The sequence below is a fragment of the Leuciscus leuciscus genome, assembly GCF_965113295.1.
Source record: "Leuciscus leuciscus genome assembly, chromosome: 1".
NCBI lineage: Eukaryota > Metazoa > Chordata > Actinopteri > Cypriniformes > Leuciscidae > Leuciscus > Leuciscus leuciscus.
Window position 1 is genome coordinate 56,052,320 of NC_138725.1, and position 21,981 is coordinate 56,074,300.

At 36.9% G+C, this 21,981-nt stretch overlaps 1 protein-coding gene across 1 annotated transcript in view; it reads left to right on the plus strand.

Annotated features, from left to right (window-relative positions):
* The window catches only part of nubp1 (nucleotide binding protein 1 (MinD homolog, E. coli)), a 33,555-nt gene extending 11,640 nt beyond the window's left edge, over positions 1-21,915 (plus strand). Inside the window, exons 4-11 of the mRNA XM_082136873.1 lie at positions 3,943-4,011; positions 4,116-4,148; positions 4,268-4,358; positions 7,786-7,940; positions 8,710-8,820; positions 13,617-13,719; positions 14,039-14,122; positions 21,297-21,915. Coding sequence (XP_081992999.1) covers positions 3,943-4,011; positions 4,116-4,148; positions 4,268-4,358; positions 7,786-7,940; positions 8,710-8,820; positions 13,617-13,719; positions 14,039-14,122; positions 21,297-21,346 — 696 coding nt within the window. The 3' untranslated portion in view covers positions 21,347-21,915. The remainder of the gene's footprint in view (positions 1-3,942; positions 4,012-4,115; positions 4,149-4,267; positions 4,359-7,785; positions 7,941-8,709; positions 8,821-13,616; positions 13,720-14,038; positions 14,123-21,296) is intronic.
* Positions 21,916-21,981: the final 66 nt, after the last annotated feature.

The following is a 21,981-nucleotide window of genomic DNA, read 5'->3' on the forward strand; positions in this document are numbered from 1 at the left end:
TGTTCTTTTAATAAGTGTAGATTATCATAGTAAACATATTGTTTACCCTAAGACTCATTTCTTGCTAATAAGCATCTATGTATTGAATTTACTCAATTTACATTTTAATAGGTTGAGTGCCTCAGGCTTTTGACAGAAGGTGCATGCGAGTTGGAAAAGCAGTGTAATTTACAGGTGTGGCGTTCACTCACAGTAACTGGAGTAGTGCGATGAGGGATGAGGTCATCGTTAGAGCATAATGAAAAGCTTTATGTAGCTGTTAATGAGGAAGATTGTGTGTTACTGGTGATAACTGGATGAACCTGCTGTACAGTTGTAATTAGATCAAGTTTGTACATTTAACTGAAACATCCTTTAGTTTTGTACTTTTAGTAGCCTGGGAAAACCCAGACTACTTCCGGCGAATTTTAATTCTCTCTCCAGGATAGTCTGGAGAAGAGCCCATTCAAACTCATTTCTGTGCCGCCGAAATCGCGGCACCAATCAGAAACGTTTGGGGAGGGATTTACATGATGACGACAGCGCAGCGACGCTGAAGGAGATTTCATTACAAAGATGGATGCCGCCGTGGAACATCACTCGTTCGAATCATAGACAGTATATAAACGAATCAGTTATCGCGTCTGTTTTGAGCGATTTAAACTTACCGTTTTCGTTAAAACCGGAGCAAAGAACAACACTCGAAGCATACGTCATCTTCTTCATCGATCTGATTGGTTTTATGACTATCCAATTGCGCCCAGAGGAATTTGAGCTACGTCGGTTGGTGATGCCCCTTTGGAAATGATTTGTCTACATAGCTTCGCCAGATCCTACACTCAGTTTCAACTGAGAAGGGTCTGGTTTTAACCAGGCTATACTTTTAGCTGAAACTCAATGAAATTGTGATGAGACATATTTTAATGTTAAATCACTGTGTTAGAATATGTTTGTGTCAAAAAGCAAAGGCTGTATTTCCATATGGAGTCTGTCTCATAGTTTTGATTACAGGGGAATACTCCGCTCAACTGAAACTGGGAAGAGACTTGTGTTTGACCCAAGAATGTCTTGTTCTTGTGCCATTTTAAGTGCTTTAGGCTGTTGAAAACACCCTTTTTTGGTTCTTGATTCTCTGAGTGGAAACCAATTTTTTTTTCTTAATCTCAGGCTGTTTTCATTTTTCTTAAACATTTGTTTTAAATATCTTTCTGTTTGTCTGTAGAGATACAGTGACGTATTTTCCCTAACTTGCCTCTAGACGTGTGAAGAAATAAGATATAAGAATTTCCCTTTGGATGAACACTCTCCTCCTCCTCCTCTTTAACAGAGGATAAATACCTTTTATGAGAGAGCTGTGCCTGTGTAAAACCTTTTCTCCTTTTTTTTCTATATCCCAAGCTGCTTTCTAAGGAAATGCTGGTGGTTTAGTAGCTGTCTGCAGAATCCTGATGAATATAGCAGCTACTTATTTTGATGGTTGAGAATAATTGCCTGCAGCTGCACAGTTTAAAAGTGCCAGTTCTTTAACAGTATTGTTAACACATTTGATCAGATATTGGATGATCAGTTATTGTGGTGTGACCAGTCACTAAGAGGTATTTGATTATGACTCAGGAATCTCCCCTTTTAAGCTTTAAGCTCATATTTTGTTTTAATTTTGTAGCACTGTATTCAAATTGAAATGAAAAGACAATTTTACAAAGATCAAATATTCACCTCTCATTAAACAGGTTTCCATCAAAATATTTTAATACAAATTTTGCAATATTTGCTTAATTGGGATAAATAATGAACATTTGTTGGATTTTAGCTCTATTTTTTATTTTTTATTTTTTTTATCACCTTTTCTCTGCATAGTCAAGTATTTAGAAGGTATCATTTATTTTTAAATTCTGGAAAACTATGTAATATGTTCTCCTAAATGTTAGATGTTTTATTTGCAAATAGTAATACATTTTAGTTTTTTCGTGCATCCATGCATTAAATTAGCAACTTCAATGGAAACATAGCAAATGTCTCTTTGCTTCTCTAGAAGCATATAGGCTACAGTAGCCAAATCTACATCTGGTACCAAACAGGCCTGTTCTGGATGTTCCATATTCCCTCAAGAGGTCTGTGGGATTCTTAGCATTTTGTAAGGTTAAGACGTATCCTCCCCTCCTCGCTCAACATATATTTGATGAGCCCTAAGGGTTTTTAGACATGGATTTAAGAAGGCCAACTAAGACACAGGAGAGCATATACATTTTTGTTTCTAGCCCAAGAAAAGGGGAAGTACTGGAAAAGAAGAGCGGTAGCCAGAAAAAATGATTGAGACTCTGGGAGGATGTGGTGTGACTTCCCCTGTAGCTCTGCAGGAGAATCCCTGACTTTTGCCACTATGGTCTTAGCCTCTCTACAACCCTGCTCACTGTGCAGCCATTTCCTGAGAGAGAGCTTCTGTGCTCCTTTTTTGCTGCTTTCACTCCTTAGGTTTGCTTTCAGTAAATTTCCTTCAGGAAGCAGAGGAACAGGGAGGGAGAAATAAACATCATCTGAGTGTGACCATAACAAGAGTGTGTTTAAAAGAGTGCTGCTTAATTCAGCCGTCAGCAAATAACATTTAACACAAGCCAGGGGCAAGACGGTCATACGTTTATTAGACTCTATATTTAGTTTTTAAACTAAATGCATTTCAACACTTAAACAAACGCTTTGAGAACTTGTAATCAAATCATTGTTGATATTTCTGATCCATTTAGGTGCGAGTCATGTCTTTGTTGCAGGAAAAGCAAGGGCTCCCTTCCATGGATCTAAAAAGTCAAATCATCAGCACATCTGGAATTTTCCTCAGTTCCTATCATGTCCACAGATTAGTCACACACACAAACACTAACTCATGGCTGGAGATTTGCTCTGGTGTGATCATCTAAACATATGCTGTAGTTGGCATGCAGCAGCCCTCGGGGGTCTATTTGTAAGAGATGAAGAAGAGTTTTGATTATCTCCTTTTTACAAAAGCCAGGAATATCATCCCCCTCCCAGTCTTTTTTTCCTGTGCCGAATGTCATCTGCAGCTTTTTCTGTGAGGCTCCGCTGAGATGTTTTTTAGTGCTAGATAGACAGATTGATCGATCTCGCCTGCTCTGTAGTTTTGGCAGTATTTGTTGAAGTGTTCTGGATGTTATCACACACACTAATGCACATTAAGCAGTTTAAGCAGTTCAATTTATTTTTAAAGCACACAAGCACATTGTTCCAAACTGCTGTATAGAATAAGTAAACCAACAAATAAAACAAAAATCCTCACTACATCAATCAATGATACAAATTAAGACCCTAGACATTATTAAATGAGGTGCCAACGGGAGACTGTTTCACAAACTTGGGCATCTGTTCTTATCTCACAGCTCTGCTTCACATCTGGCCTAGAGTTCACATATAACCATCAAATCAAGGCTGCACACTCAGACATGATACCACAGACCCAATGATTTAATTCATACCACGAAGGCCATGGAAAGGTTATGTTTTCCGGTCACATCAGGGTAATGTGGTATTCAGAGATGAATTTAAAAGCTTAAACATGTTTTGGAGGTTGTTGAGGTCTGTGTGTATAGAGCTGGAACTGAAGTGCGATGGTCTTATGTAATGACTTATGAGTCAGTGCTGCTCAGACTGTGTATGTGTGCATGTAGCTGTGCCACATTGACATCTTGTGTTAACATCATTGTACTGCACTGCAGTGGTGCAATTTTCATGTCGTTCAAATCTCAACCTCTTTGCTTTGTTTTGTTTATTAAAGCAAATAATATGAGCAAGGTACTCCATTAGACTGACCAAATGTACACATTTTTTAATACAATAATTATTTTGCTTAATTATCAAAAATCTGGTTAAAAGGCACACTATGTAAAAAAATAAACATTCAATGATTACATAATCCATATCTATAATAAAAAAAAAAAAATTCTCCTGTTCCAGATAGCACTCCTAGATGTGGACATCTGTGGGCCATCTATACCAAGAATAATGGGCTTAGAGGGGGAGCAGGTATGTCACTGCAGAGACAGACTTCATTATGCATCATACTTGTGTCAGAATTCTGAGTTGTCTGAATGTTTTATAATCTCGTTCTGTCTTTGTTTTCTCTGCAGGTTCATCAGAGTGGCTCAGGCTGGTCCCCAGTGGTGAGATTTTTTCGATTTTATATTTTTAATCTATTCTTTTGATTTGGATTCTGATGCCCCTTCATTGGTTCAAAGGGTTTCGTGTCATTATTACATGCCGATATATTCTCTGTGTCTAGTATGTTGAGGACAACTTGGCTGTCATGTCCATCGGCTTTCTGCTCAGTAGTCCAGATGATGCTGTTATCTGGAGAGGCCCCAAAAAGAATGGTTTGTAGTTCACTTTAGCCCTTTTATATATTTTATTTAGTGATTTAAATGGCCTTCCTCATAATCATGCAGTCTTAGCATGATTTCTTAGCTGCAGTCTTAGATGCAGTCTTAGCTGTGAGTTGTATTGGAAGCCAAAGATGGGAAAAGTGTGACAGGATGTGCTAACTGACATCAAAGCAGTTATTTGTATCTGTTCACTTGCATGATTGTGCAGCACAGGTCAAATCAACGGATGTAGTGCTGCACTAGCCCACAAAACCATGTGACCTATTTGTATTCTACCCAGAATGCTCCATTTCAAAGTGCTGGGGGAATTCAATCACCTCTGTCAGAACATGCTCTAGAAAAAACAGGGTCACTATGCAGGTATTAAAAAATCTGAGTGGAAGAATCATATCTTGGTGTTGCAAACTTTCAGGAGGTGTATGGAAATAATTATTTGACTGCACTTTGCCTAGAGCAAGTCTAATCATGTCCTTGGCATAAAAGATGACATGTATGGTGCATGTCGTGTATTTGTTGTGGGTAGCAGTCATAGGATTGTTGGTTTAATGGTTAGTTTGTCTTAGTGGTGCATTTTTGGTTTCTTATAGCAGTTTTTAAATAAAATGTTTCCACTTGGTTAATCTGCAGGTTTCATTTCAGTAAACCATTTTTTCATCTCTATCTCTGCCAATCAATGTGAAATAACTGATGCTTCTTAGTGTACATGTAAATGTAATTAAATAAAAGGGCAAAAGAACTGATAAAAGGGCAATGTTAGCTTCCTGCCACAATACAACTCTATATGAAGCAGGAAGTACTGCTTTCAAAATTTTGGCCAAATTTGGCCAAATTAAAAACGGTTCCGTTCCGACAGATATTACTATTAGCAGAACTTGGTCAGAACAAAACTAAACAGAAATCACGATGTACTGTATGAAATTCATCTTTCTTTCTGCATTAGACTTAAGGCCTATTTATACTTCTGCGTCGAACTGCCGCCGTAGCTACGTCGTAGGCTGTGTGTAGCGCGCGTACCCTTCGGCGTACCCTGACGCGCACCTCTCCAAAAATGTAACAACGCATCAATTCTACGCGGACGCAAGCGCTGTGATTGGTCTGCCAGAACCCCTCCCTCGGGGTTTCACATGCTCCCTTGGTGCGCGTCAACGCGGACAACAACGCAGAAGTATAAATTAAAACCAACACGTTGCCTACGGCGTATAGGCTCCGGCATAGGTCCGACGCAGAAGTATAATGAGGCCTTTAGAAGTATTATTGGTTAAATGGGTAACACTTTTTCGATGGTCCACTTTAAACTTTCTACTAACTATTAGTAACTTTGCAACTACATGTCTACTAGTCATTAGAGGTTTATTAGACTTTCTAGTAGAGAGTCTAAAGTGGACCATCGAAATAAAGTGTAACTGTTAAATGTGTTTTATACCCTTTACTACAAAGGAACAGAAACACTGGCATCCTGTTCCATGATGACATGCTCAAAAAAAGCTCTGTTTATCTGAAGTGAAAAAGTTAAGTTTAGACCAGATGAGTTTCACTTCCTTATGTGGTGTATTATAACCACTGTCTGATATCTGAATGTCTCATCTATGATGAGGACTGTTTCTCACAGGTGTGTTGAATGTGTCATGTCTGTCCATTCTGTTTTCTGTTGATACAGTAATAAATGGACAAGATGTTGAGTAGCCCCATTGATGCACATATGTGAACTGAATGACTCTTGATTGGTGTTGAATCTCATGTACACAGAAATATGCAATAGCCGCTTTCGATCATGTTTATCAGATGTCGAGCCGGCTGTTGTTTTTGTATTTTAGGAAGTAACATTTTATTTTTATTTTTTATAATGCAAATGGTTATGACAAATAAATGTTATGACACTGACATTTACCTGTTACAAAACCAAATTCGGTTCTGTTCTTCTTCTTTCTTTCTTTTTAAATAGAAGTCTTTATCTATGTGTCCTATGTGTGATCATTTAGCACAGGTGGGTGTTTTGGCAGGACAGGGACTATGCATCTAGAATGATTTTGTGTGGTACATTTTGTACGGTATCATTCCAAAAATGGCATTTTGTGATTTTACTCTGTTATCTGTGTTAAGCACTCTGTTATCTCTGTACTTTCTGTTTACTTAAGAGGTGTGACGAGAAAGGCTTATTGTTAGTAACGCTGGCCTTGTCTGGCTGGAACAGGTTTTAGAAAATCAGGATTATACTCCATATCTCCGGACTGCACCTAAAATAGACACAAATGCATCGAAAAATGTAATTCAGCAACAAAAGTATAAAATCTAGTCAGTCGATAGGTGATTTCTCCAGATATAATTTTGTAAGGGTTAATATGCCACTGTTTCCTCCATGCAACATCAAACACAACACAAGCTGTGATGTCCGATTTACAAACAAATGACTCTTGTGAACTGGAACTTTTTAAGGAGTTATTGATGCAACAGCCTCACTGACTCATCTAACTGTCTTATAATAGTTGTTGTTTAACATTTTGAGGTTCAGTTATATGGTTGAATCAGCTTTAAGGGAAACTTTGAGTGACATGTTGGAACCATAAATTACACCATCAACCAATATTTTACTTTTTTCCAAACAGGCAATTATATTTATATGGCACTAACTAAACTAGAACACTTGGAAAAAAATGCAGCATGGTCCTTTATTACAGCACATTGCAGTGAGTAGGCCTAGTTGAAAACTAAAGTAAGATGCTATGCACTCAAACTGAAGTACTTTTGAATGACCATATTTGTCAAGTTTTGTAGTCATCTTTTTTTGTATGGTTAAATAGCATCAACATTCCTTGTGTTTTTGTTTGCTTTTTTAGAGGAAGTAAATCACTATCGGTGTACTGTATCTACAGGATAACAGCTTATTTATAACATTTTGGCATTTGAGATACAAACATAAGCAGACGCATTGGATTAGGCTTCAGTACGGTGCACATCAAGCATCAAAACACTACAAGTGTACAAAAAGAAGGACTTTGGCTGCCAAGCTGTTTGCTTATCTGACTATCACTGAGATTGCATTAATTCACATAAGACAGTCGTTACCTAATGGTTAGAGAGCCAGACTGATGATAACCTGAAGGTTGCGGGTTTGATTCTCAATACCGGCAGGAAGTGACTGAGGTGCTCTTGAGCAAGGAACTGAACCCCCAATCGCTCCCCAGGTGCCGCATCAAAAATGGCTGCCCACTGCTAGTTCACTACTCAGTGTGTGTTTACAAACTTGGATGGGTTAAATGCAGAGGACAAATTCCGAGTATGGGTTACAATATTTGGCCTTCACATTTTTAAAGAGAGAGAAAAAAGATAAGACTAAAGAGGCTAAACAGTGCAGTTGTTTGCAAATTGATACATTTGCTATGGTGCATTGTCTCATTTTCGGTATCTTGATGTTGTTTAGGGATGATAAAACAGTTCCTGAGGGATGTAGACTGGGGAGAAGTGGACTATCTGATCGTAGACACGCCCCCAGGAACATCTGATGAGCACTTATCCATTGTGCAGTATCTCAGCGGCGCTGGCATTGATGGGGCGGTCATCATCACCACCCCGCAGGTGAACAGCAACAATTCATGTTTCAGGAAGTTGTTTTTACACAGTGTGATCTAGTTTGCATTTAAAAAAAAAAGATTAAAATCAAAAAAAGAACAGATGAACAAAGATTTGCATAAAAGAACAGAAACAACAAGTGCAAAATAATCTAGTTTGATTTTAATCATGAGTTCAGATGTATTGAGGTGTGGGGAACAACATGCTTTCACACTTAACTGAAAGTTTAAAAAAAAATGTTGATTTCCTGCAAGTTACCAGTGAAGTGGAACTCAATGGTGTGAACAGTGTATAAAAAAGAAAAAAGTTGTGTATGTCTTTAGACAAGTTGTGCTTCTTATTTGCACACATGCTTAACGAAGCCCCCAACAAATAGTTCTCCCAACTGAGCATTTAAACATTGATTACTATGCAGTTAATTAATAACATCAAGAATCATTCAGGTTTAGAGAGGCTTATACTGCAGCTGTGTGAAAGGGCACATAAATGCACTTACACTTCCTTAAAAATAGCCAAAGGTCTTTTTTTTCTTCTTTTTTTTTTGCAATACCAGACTGCTTTGCAGTGGTACACTGTAAATTAAATGTTTGCTTTGTAGCTGTTAGGGTCACCATTCTCGTGGCACGTGAGAAGAAAAGTATCAGCCAACATAAACCATTTTTCTGTATTTTTAATTTATACAAGCATTTAAACATGTTCAATGATCCCTATTAAAATGTAACTGCATGTTTTGACTACTATATAATGTTTTTCTTTTTGTTCCCTTCTCAAATAGGAAGTATCTTTGCAGGATGTGAGAAAAGAGATCAGATTCTGTAAAAAGGTCAAATTGCCCATCATAGGTGTGATTGAAAACATGAGTGGCTTTGTTTGTCCTAAATGCAAGGTATAGTATACAAGTTTAAAAGCAGTATCTTACAGCAAAATACAGCACACATCACCCTTAATGTTTTCTGTATGTTAACAGTGTTGCTCATTTTTTCATTGAACTCATGTGATGAAGCTTGATATTTTCTTCTTTTTGTTTTATATTTATTGACATCATTTACTCACCCTCATGTCATTCCAAACTGTATGACTTCCTTGCGTGAAGGGAGAAAAAGTAGTTTTGAAGAATGTCCCATCAATAAGTATCATTTGAGTCAGTATACTGCATGCCAAGTTTTCCGAAGCCATATCAGGACCAATTTGTATTGTCCTTTTATGAAAGTCATTAGTCTTTTCTAAACCACCTTCCTCTCCCTCTGGGTAGACAGTAGTTTAATTTCAGAGCGGGTAGCTGCAGTGAATAAAATAAAACAGATCAATAAAAAAAGCTTACATTAAAATAATAAGCATACGATAAAGTTAGCAAAAAGAAAAAATATAATTTAACATACTTATGTGATAATACTTGTAACAGGGTAAGTTTTATTAATTTTAAACAATCACAATGTTACATTTATACATCAACATAATCTACCAGTGTAGCACCACAGGTTTTCATATAATCAATATATTTAAACCTATTCTTCTCAAATAAAGCCTCTCTTTTTTTTCTTTTTTCTTTTTTTGGGGGGGATTGAGAGATTGAGATTTCAACTGTAAAATAAGATGATAGTTCTCTTCATTGTGTAGCTATATAGCTTGTATAGCTATACATTTCTTTGCTGCTATAGGGCCAAGTTGCTGAACTGATTCACTCCTTAATAAAATAAATCTTGGAACAAATGGAAGTTTAACCTCAGTAATTTTGTTAATTGTAATGTAATATATTTTCCCAATAGGTTTTAAGTTTTTCACACACCTAAAACTTATGTGATAATGTGCCAACCTCTACTTTAAATCCCGGCAGGGCGACATTCTGAATAGGAATCACTTACGTAATCATCTTGTGTAATCTCTCCAGTATGTAATGTTAAAGGTACAATATGTAAGAATTTTGTATCAAAATATCCAAAAAACACTTGCACAGTCTTATATATTTCTTTCAATTGTGTACTTACATTATCCTAAATGTTTCCAAGAATTTGCCTGTCAATGACGTAATATCCGCGTTATCCCTGGTTTCTGCTCGTACTGCCATAGTAGCCATGGCGACAGGTGTGGATAATGCGTAATGTTTAGCGGCACACTGTTGTTGTTTCGTTCAAACATTATGGATCATGGATCCTGAATAAAACGAGGATCAATATCGGCGTGGCGTTTTTCCAGATGCCGAGAGCTCCACCTCCACGACAAACTTAGACTTGACAGAGACGCTGCTATTGCATGTACTTTATTAGACAGGTGAGCAAATTTACATAAAACGAATCAGTTATATATCTAAATATGATGAAATGCTAGAATATGATCAGTATGTTATTCTAATGTTGATCTAGCTTACTGCTAGTCTCATACAGCCAACAAACTAACACAGAATAACATTATAACTTTCAACTCACTCAAATGCATTTTAGTATGACAGTGTAATGTTCCACCAAGTGAAACAGTGCTGCGTTACCTCAAGTTAAAGGAGCTGTATGTAAGAAATGTATTTCAATTAATCATAAAATGGCCCTGATATGTCACTAGACATTAAGAAATCATGTTCATTTCAAATACTTATATCACTGACAACAGTAGTCCGGCCAGGGTGTTGTCATTTAAAAAGTGAAGTTGCAGCCCTCAACTGATGTTGATGTTGTCATCTTGTGTTTTGGCCTCAAGTCAAGTTTATTTGTATAGCGCTTTTCACAATACAGATTGTATCAAAGCAGCTTCACAGTATTAAATTAAAATAATACAACAAAGTTTGTTTCAAGAGGAATTTATTGATTGATAAAATTAAATTAAATATCCCCAAAATATCCCCAACTGAGCAAGCCAAAGGCAACAGTGGCAAGGAACCGAAAAACTCCATCAAGTGACCTAATGGTGTCCTAAAACTCCATCAGGTGACCTAATGGAGAAAAAAAAACCTTGGGAGAACCGAGGCTCAGTCGGGGGCCAGTTCTCCTCTGGCATTTATGAGCTAGAGGCCGGATTGTAGTTTGAACTGTAGGATTATATGAATGCCTGGCTGAAGAGATGCGACTTTAATCTAGTTTTAAACTGGGAGAGCGAGTCTGAGAAACGAACAGTATCAGGAAGACTATTCCAGAGTTTTGGAGCCAAATGTGAAAATGCTCTCCCTCCTTTGGTGGTTCTGGATATCCTAGGTATGACCAAAAGCCTTGAATTTAGTGATCTTAAAGAGCGCGATGGATTATAGGGTGATAGAAGATCCGTTAAATAGACTGGAGCTAAGCCTGAAGTGCCACCCTCCACCTATCTACCAATCAAGTTAGTAGTGTTTCGGCATTGGGGTTGCCAGCTCTGCTCTAGTTACCACAGCTACGTGCAGCCTACGTTCCTGCTGGATCCTGCAGCCTATCTGGCAACCTCGAGTCATGGGGAGGGGGAGGGGATACACTGCTCTACAGTAATTTGAAAGTAATTGCAGTACCAGTTTTGGCCACAATCTTACAGACGGCTCCTTTAAATTCGTCAAATAAACTGACCTGTGTGAGTATTAATTCAGCACTTGCGGGTAGTTCGGTTGAATGAAATGTCCTCATTCCTTTATATCTGCGGGATTCATGCTGATATCTGTCTCATTAGCAATCGCGACTTGCTTCATACCATAGTCAAGAAAAAAATATAATAATTTTTTTTTTTAATTATGTATTCACTCATCCATAAACATTATTTCCCCTTAAACATTATTAACGTTAGATCCATCGGCATGACGACAACTTCCATGATTCCACGCTTATTTACTGCGTCATCAATCTACGCCTTTGTTATTGTAAGAGGTTAGTGACCCCTAGCGGCGAAAAAATTACACATTGTGGCTTTAAATTGAGTTAACCTATGCCTGCTCGTACATGAACATCTTAGGGAATTTTCACAAATAGATTCCCAAGTATCTTGTTCAAAAATACACTCCAAATCTTTTTCCCATTGGATTTAGAAGATGGTGTATCCTCTCCATAAAAATCAGTGAGACTGATATGACATAAGTCCTTGGGCCCTTTTTTCTATTCCCTTTCATCCCTTTTTATAATGTTATCTGTTGGAACTAAAAGAAAAATGCACTCAATTGCTCAAATGTTATGAGTATATCTACCTCATACAAATCACAAAAACAATTGAATGTATTTGTGTTATTCCATCTCTACGTGCATCCGAAAGATCAGGATTATAGTGAAATTGAGTGTTGTTATACTGTATATTGGCAATAACCATTTGCATTTTTCCTAATCTTCACCTCAATCTATATGTGAATCTGACAAAGATATTGCTGATCTACTTCAGTTCACAACTGTCATGGCTATGGACTTCTATATTCTATTTTGCTTGCCTTAGTTCCTGTTTCTCTGCTCCGTTTAGTTTAGGTTTCTTTGGTTACTGGTTATCATTTGTTTTTATGGTTGCATATATTTATGCAACCATAAAAACATGAGTTTTGTATTTAAACTCCGTTATGTTCAGTCTCTTGTTGCTTCTCGTATGTGTTCAGTGGTTTGTGATTTCTCCTACGTTTCCCTGTGTGTTCCTGAGCGTTTCATTTAAATAAAGACTATTCTGAGTTCATATTCCATCTCGTCAAGTGTGCTGCAGACCAGACTGTTACAATAACACAGGTCAGGGGAATTAATAATGCCTTATCCCTAGCATGATGGTTTTCAATTTGTATCTATGCCGGTGCAGAAGCACAGTTCATCTGCCGTATTCATACCACTCTCATTTGCTCTTCCCAAAAAATAAAGTAAAACATCTGAGAGTTGTAATCCTCTTTTGTCAAATGGCAAATGTAATGTCTTAAATTAAGTAAGCTTTTTTTAAAGAAATAAAAAAAAAATATTCAGCATGGATACATTTAATTGATCAGAAGTGACTGTAAAGTGGCCTTATTTATAATGTTACAAAATATTTATCTCTGAAGTTTCTATTCATCAAAGACGCAGCACAACCTTTCAACTTTAATAATAATAATAAGAAGAAATGTTTATTGAGCATCAAATCAGTATATTAGAATGATTTCTGAAGAACCATGTGACACCGAAGACTGGAGTAATGATGCTGATAATTCAGCTTTGCCATCACAGGAACAAAATACATTTTAAAATATATTCAAATAGGAAACAATTGTCAAAATATTTCACAGTATTGCTTTTTTCATTGTATTTTTAATCAAATAAATACAGCCCTGGTGAGCATAAGAGACTTCTTTCAAAACCATAAAAAAATGTTGCAGACCCTCAACTTTTGAATGCTATTAAAAATCGTTATTTGCAGATATCCACCGAGAAATAGCACACCCCAATTTCTGAACAAACTGTTCTTATAGTAGCATCTTTTAAATGAATATGTTGATCCAGTTCACAAATACACGCAGAATCATTCATTCACCAATCTGACTGATCCGGTTCTTGACTTCCGACTCAATGCTGCAGTCGCTAACAGATCACTGGACAGAAAGATTGTCAGGGAAGAACAACTTAAATGCCGTCCTCTTCATCACACAAAGCTGTTGCGTAACTTCAGTAGACTTGGGTTGTGTGGACTGCTTTGATACTTTTGCATCCTTTTTGAAAGCTCCATTGTACTTGCATGGAAAAGAGAGATCAAATCATTTTTATGTGTTGTTTTTTTGATACCCTTTGTCTCTGTTTACAGAATACTTCACAGATATTTCCTCCGACCACAGGAGGAGCACAGAGAATGTGTGAAGAACTAAATCTCCCTCTTTTGGGCAGAGTACCCCTGGACCCACGAATAGGTACAAGAAGCTTAATCTTTTACCTAGGAAGAGAATGTTTTAAACCAGATTAAATAGTAATGAAATTCTATTCTACATTTGTTCCGCATTAAGTGGTCAGGATATGAGGAAGTATAACAATTTACACCGTAGCAAAGCGGTGCCTGCCATTTCTTGATTTTGTGAGTGTTTCCTTGTTTTTATATTTACAGCGTGTAGGCTGTAGATTGAATCAAGTACAAAAAACTCCCTTCAGTGGTTCTTCTTAAACATATGAGGAAAAGTCTGCAGCCAGCAGTTTCTAGTTCTCAAAATGTACTTCTGTATTTTACTTTTCAAGGGAAAAGCTGTGACGAGGGAAAGTCTTTCCTAACTGAAGTTCCAGAATCTCCTGCAGCAGTGGCCTATCACAGCATAGTCCAGAGTGAGTCATCCAAACCGCCAGCATGCCTATCTTTACTTAGCTGTCCCACGCATAAACTAAGCAACTGACATAACTAACCATTCTGGTAATGCTGCTTTAGTATGTTACCTAACAGTCCTAATTAATGTCCAAACCAAGAATTGCCAGGGGGAAAATTCTAGAATTTCTAGATTTCTTTTTTAAACAAAATTAATAACGTATATGTAAACTAAATGTTCAATAGGCCTACTCATCTTATATGTGGATAGTACATAAATGTCTAATATTATTCCCTTTTGTTTAGGGCTGTGCGCCGGTTAGTGTGACCACCGCCCCACCGGCAGTGGTTTACCAAAACACATTTTTGTGTGCGTGAATGCTGTTTTGTGTACAAAGTACAAAGCTTTGTTTACCAAAGAAATGCCAACCAAATGTTACATTGCGACTATGGAAACATTTGGATTCGTGCCGAATGAGTGAGGTAGGCTACTCGAGTCCATAAATTAGAATGAAGCCTTATGTCGACTTTGTATTCTGTTTTGCGATTTTCCACGAATTTAACAATATTCCGTGAGTTATTCCTCTGGACATGGAATCTCTTGTTTCTTTTGCAAAATCTTCACTCGCGTCTTTTCATTGAGGATTATAAACGTTTCTTCGTCTGTAAACTTTTAATCCCTATATTCTTATCTTTTACTATGCCAGAGGAGAAAACACTACACCAGATACCGTTTTATCTGCCAAACAACAGAAAACATTAATCTATTAACTTTTTAGTTCATTTTATTTTATTTTATTTTATTCTGCAAATGACAGTCAACACAACAAGTGATTTGTTGGCAAGTTACATTACTGGTCACACTGTGCACTAACACAGGTACATCAAGTTTATTTGTATAGCGCATTTCACACGCGCCTGTAATTCAATTCATCACGCGAGTCATTTGGCCAATCACAGTCAAGATAACGGCAGATACGGCAAGATAAGGCTATCTCATTCCACTGCATTACAGTGTTAATTTCGTTGACCAATATTATTATTTTCATCAACGACATTTTTCACAGACGAAACCGAGACGATAAAGGAAATTATAAAAACTAGTTTTGAATGACAAAAACTATGACGAAAATCAACGAATACAAACTAGACAAAAATGTTAGATAGTGACGATTTGGGAAGCGATCCATTCAGAACTGATAGTAGATGCGCACATTTGTACTTTAGCGTGCTGATCTACCCAGCGGGACACGGGTTGGCATGCGCTGCATGTCTCATCTTTCTGTGCGCACGCACACACCCAACCCGAAGCGTGCAGCCATAGACACCTATACAGTATTGAATTGAGTGCTGTTTCGTGTCTGAATGGACAAATACACACAACATTGTCTAAACCAGTGGTTCTCAACTCCAGTCCTCGGGACCCGCTGCTCTGCACATTTTGTATGTCTCCCTTATTTAACACACCTGAACCAGATCATCAGCTCGTCAGGAGAGACTCCATGAACTGATTTGAGTGTGTCAGATAAGAGAGACATACAAAATGTGCAGAGCAACGGGTCCCGAGGACTGGAGTTGAGAACCACTGGTCTAAATGGAGAGTATTCACGTAAAATATGTCGGTTATGTCTTAAACAGTTGCGAGTATATATCGGATGTGCTGCATGTGCATCAGTGCAATTCTGGATCCGCATGTCATTGGAAATGATCCGATGTCTTAAAGTGACAGTCGGTAATAAACCTAATGCGGTCTGTGTCCTTAATATTGATCAAGCAACAAAAGAAAAAGAAAAGCATTCACTGCTCGTTAATAGCTTTAATAAGGATTAATTCTATTTAATTCATTTAAATATGTCTGCTTGAAAGAATAGAGAATGATGTATGCTAGTAGTTATAAAGAATGCATATATCATTAATTGAAAAGAAGACTGTTCTACTTCAGGAAAAGTGGTTTTATTTAATTTTAAGATATTTTTTAAGTCACAGTAGTTAAATCTGTATCTGTATCGCATGTTCAAACTTTAAAATCAATTATATTAACAGGTTAATAGATGTTTTATCCGGGAGTATATGGGTTTGGACATTTTAGAGACATTCTAAATTAATGCATTACAATTGAACTAAACCCATTATATTTTAGTCGACTAAAATCTTATTGTATTTCGTCGACTAAAACTAGACTAAAACAATTCAGATGACTAAAATATGAATAAAACTAAATGGTATTTTAGTCAAAAGACTATGACTTAGTTATAAAATGTGTCACCTTTTTCAGACCTTCTGAGTTTGCAAGTATGTATAAATCGCACAGCTTTAGTCAAGAGATGGGCTCTGTCCTGCTTGTGTCCCACAGTCCCCCCAAAGTGCAGAGTGGGACATATTAGAAAGATAAATGTTTTGTCGTCGGGAAGTATTATTAAATGTGGCTTGCTTCCTAAATTTCATGTAATTTCTATTGCTTTCCATGTTTAAGGACTTTGCAGCCTATTGTTTAAATTTGAATGCACTTCTAAAGTTTGAATCACATTTAAAGCATAGTTTTTGCATTGTTTATTTCTGCATTAATTTCTACATAACCTGCGTAACCGTTGGTGGTTGGCCCTGACGCTAAAAAAGTTTGAGAACCACTAAACTAAAACACCTGAGATTAAAGGTAAACACCTTCAAAGACAACAAGTATAATTTAAAGACAGCAAATATGTTTGAGTTCATTTATTTCCCCATTCTTTTCATTCTTTTTTCGGTGAGTCGTGAAATTTAGTGGGCATAAGACATTTAAACTGAGTGCCAAGAATGCCTAAGACAAGAACTTGTTTTTTTACAGATTCTGTCTTCCCCTTTTTTGGTTCCTTAAAGATAGTGCACTCTTTATCCATATGCACTCATTTACCACTTTATTAGGTACTGGTGCTAGTCAAAATCAGAATGGATCCTTTTCAGACTGTGATGACGCGGTTTCACTCTTATCAACATTGCAAATCTTGTAATTTTAATTTTTTTTTTAATTACAACACTTGAATTATACTTGGTGTTATAATATCTTGGCGGTAAATTGCAAAAAACGAAATGTGAAGACATTTTTAAGTAAACATTGTGTAATTTTGTTTTATTTTTTCATTTTATATATTTATTTAAAACTACTTTTCCTGCTAGATTAATTTTATGTTAGACAATGTTATGTGTAACCAGATTTAGTAAAATCTGCCCTTATGCTGGGTGACCAGGCGCCGATAAGTACTATTGCAGATGTGAGGAGAATCCTACCAAAGGTGTGCTGAATTACTTGTAGATTTCTTCACAGACATGTTTATCGCATCCATCAACCAGTAGCGTAGCCAGAAAAGAGACTCTGGGTGTGCATCTGAAAATCTGGGTGTGCCACTTTTATTGTCAGATTACTGTGCAAAATGATTAACCATAACCATATAACCATGCCCCACATAACCATAAAACTATATAAAATATAACTATACATTACACTCAGGATCGCCAATAATTTAGTCATAACATACAGGGTTCATACACATTTTAACCAATACTTTTCCATGACTTTTCCATGACTTTTCGGCACATTTCCATGACTATGTATTCCTGAAAATGTCAGTCGACATAAAACATAAAAATATGTGTTAAAGTTTACCCTCAGAGGTTTAACAATAAAATGGATGACAATTTATATGGTACAATCCAAAATAAAGTGCAAGATCTTTGAAGGACAGGATAAAATACATGTACAGTGTCCTCAGTATTAAAGGATACTTTAAATATGAAACTAAAACCACCAGTAGGTGGCGGCAAGTCACTGTCTTAATAAGCGAGTTGTTGGAGTCATTTATTCAACCGATTTGTTCAAACGGCTGATTCAAACAAGTGATTGTTCATTGAATCGTTAAAATGATTCGTTCAAAACGCGGATTTCATTAAATAAATGTAAAAAAAATCATCGATGTCTGTTGGACTACGGCTTCATTATGAAATTCTCGTCGGCGATATAAAGTGAAAATTGACAATATTGTGTCCAAAAAGTAACTCACAATGTTAACTTTATTGTTAATTTAACTGTTGTATAAAATAAATAGCACATTTGCAATTATGCACAGGAAAATGGCACTCTTGCTCATGTGATATTCTAATATAACAACATAATATAAATATAAGACAAAAACTCATTTGGGGACATCTATAACTGCACTGACACATCACGCAGTGAAAGCAAGCATGAGAGACAAACGCGATGTCAGCTCGCACTCGCAGTGCCTCGTACATAGTTAAAACAATGATTACAATATCATAGTTCATAGACAATATCGCACACACCTAAGCACATAAAGAATGAACTTACAATTGAACTGACATTTACTCGTTTTCTTCTCTCCTCTCGCGTGCTGGAGACATAGACTGTAAAAAATATGGACAAAGCGTCTGTGACGTCACCCATAGACTTCTGAAGAACGGTTTTGAGGCCGTTTATGGGGGGTATGGGCGGCGCCATATTTCAATACAAATGTTCAGAAAGGATAACTTACAGTTATGATGTGTTGTGTCAGATCATGGCCGAGACGTCAAATTTCAGGAATTCCACTCGGCGCAGCCTATGCTCGTTGTCAGCTGTCAATCAAGCTGTCAATCGCGCCCTTATTTGTCATACATTTTATATCTAAATACGATCTAAACTAACGAGTTAGAAAAAAATTCACCCCCCTCACAGTTGTCAGGCACTCGGAACCTATCGAAAAATACAATAAAAGTCCATGGGACCAACCTGTAAAAACATGAATTTATGCTGTGAAAACGGACATTTTAACATGGGGGTGTATGGACATTTGCTCCCTTTTGGGACCTTCCCCTAGCGGATTTTCGATGTATTGCAGTTTTTCGCACTTCCGGGTAGGCTTCATTTTTCAGATCAGAATGTTGCCGCTTGGGCTGGAGACATAGGCTTTTATGCTGCGTATCCTCTTTCCGCTACGTTAACATTCTCGACCCACCGGTGCTTGCAAAACTTTAGCATGCTCGTGCCACTTTCCTGGCATTTCAATAAAATTTCTGTCAGCAGAACTTCGCCTCAGGCAACATCGCAACAAGTGAGTGAATCGGAAGTGAACTGAACGTTATGCCGCCCAAATATAAGGACGTTAAGACAACGCGAAATATTTTTTTTTATTAAACCGTTTTGGTATTAATCACATATTATGCTGTGTTAAAAAAAAAATCCATGACTTTTCCAAAACTTTCTGGGTCTTTTTATTTTTTCAAAACCTTTCCAGGCCTGGAATTTGCATTTTTCAAATTCCATAACTTTTCCAGGTTTTTTCAAAACGTACGAACCCTGAATAGTGCCTGAAAAAATGCTCTGTTTATATGCGTGGCAAACATCTCTGGGGAGCTGCTGGGGTCACAGTCAGCTGCTATTTGCTGATTGGTTGGCAGTCCGAATGTCAGCAGATATTTTTTAACGAAAATAATTTAAACTGTAAATTACATTTTAACATTTTGAGCGTTATGGCTCCATATATTGGATTCTTATTTCTGTGCCCCTGAGAGTATGAGTGAATGTTCAGTGACGTCACAGAACTGCCAGATTCAAACTGCTTTCGCGCGTTGGCTGGCGCTGAGCCAGAGACGGACGCGCTCATCAGCGCTTGTCATATATCACAACTAATATGCAGTGTTTTCAAACACATAATGTTTATTTTATGTTTCAGACATTTAAATACACATACGTACTAGTAAAACAATACATTTATAGTTTGTAAAATACTCAGTGATGTCTATGGAAGCAGCTGAAACAATCTATTCAAATGTAATTTGCCGACATGTTTTATTCATATGTCAGACACACATAGCGGAACTATAAAGTTTACTCTATTCTTCTCCCAGTTCAACAGTCACTTACTTTCATGTATTTCGGGAGAAACTGTGGAGTTCAGGTGCTGTACGTTAAATCCGGCTGACAGGACTCTCTGCAGCTCTCATCTCGTTATATATATCAAGATAATTTATAAGGTTTTTAAACGAAGAATCGGAATATCAGATAGTTGACATGGTAAGCAAGTTTGTGAATATTTTTTTAATAAAAAAGGAAAAACGAATAGCGATACGTCTGTTAGTTATTGTGGCTGCGGTGTCACGTGACAATCGTGACGCGTCGCCATGGAAACAAGGGGTCAGTTAAAATATTTTTAACTTGCGCGTGAAAGGGTTGATTTAAAAAAAAAATGTATTCTAAATAAACAACAATAGCCCAAGTTTAGTAAAACATTTTTTACTGAGACTATAAAAAATAATTCTGCATCCATTTTTAGGTGTGCCAGCTGCCACTGTGGGTGGCACCGGCACACCCTGGCAAACCCGTGGCTACACCCCTGCCATCAACTAAGCCACTGTTCATCACACATCAAGCAACCATTCCATCTACTTTGAAACATCACCAGTATTCCTGCACACATAAAAGAAAATGCCATAACAACTAAACGGCAACTATGTTTGTTGACCTCAGTTTAGCATTAACCAAATCCTCATCAACAGTCACTTGGCTTAAACACAACAACCTGCAACAAGGCCTTGATTTTCTGAGCAGAACCCTTTATGTTGGTGCTCTATATGTCTATGCAACGAGCAAGGAAGGAAGTATTTAATATGCTATACATAATATTAAATGCTACTTCTAGGTGAAAAAAGGCACAACAGCTCCTGCTCTTCCTATGGAGGCTTCAAGAAAGCCAGCCAGTATCAGGAAAGACCCCTGTTAAATGACATGAAACTTTGGATTCATGGACAAATTTGCTACAGCTACATAATGCTCTCATGGACCATACTGGACCAGGAGTGTTTCTAGCATGTTGCTGAATCCTTGTCATGAAAAATTTGTCCCAGAGGGTCATTCATATTTGATAGGTGTATCTATTAAAATGACAAATGAGAGTATGTTTTGCATAATGTTAAACAACACTTGTTGAAATAGACAGTATGCTCTGTTAAAAAAAAAATTGGATCTGAAGGAAATAGTTTAGCTTCTAAGAATGAACTCCCTCTACATCCTTTTTCATTTTTAAAGAAGCAGATTACAGAAGTGTGCATTCTTTAGAATCCGGATATCTTGCTATTTTGATGTAAAGTTTAGTAAGTTTGCTGTTGTTACGTGCTTGGCCTTCATTTGTGCTGACAATAACACATTTTATTTTTTTACTTTCACAGAAATCCGAGATTACTGTTCTTCCCATTCCGCATCAGATGATCCTTGTTGAAATGGAGAACGTCCAGCCAGATCTTTATGTAGACAGCTGGGATATCCTATGAATTCAGACAGCAGTGTCATGTGATTGGCCAGTCAAAAGAAAGGTCATGATTATCTGCACAAACTCTTGGTCACATTTAAAAATTTATTTACAGGAAAATATATCCTTTTAAGACTGGATAACCACTTTTCTTCAAATCATAGATTTCGAAGAAAAAAAAAATTTGAGAAGGGAGATTTGAAATATAGTTTTGTAATTTTCTAAAATAATGTATCTAAAAAATCATTCCTGTTGAAAATGGATTTAAAAGTAGAGCTCAACGAAGCATGTCACATGGAGCTGTACCTGAATCCAAGTTTGCCACGTACCAATGATGAAAGTGAAACAGAAATAGAATTATTACTGTAATCAAATGGACATGTTTCAGCAGGCCAGGAAGAGCTATGATGCTTTATTATAAGAAAACGTACAATGTGGGCCATACAGTGGCTTTTTCCTGTCATTGAGTAGAAAAATGGCTAATGTTTAATTTGGTTTTGAATGCTTTGTAAAAATTATAATAAATTAGTAATAAATTATTTGACATCTGGTCTGATCTGTACAAAACCTCAAATTTTTATTTTTTTTATTTTTTTAATGCAACA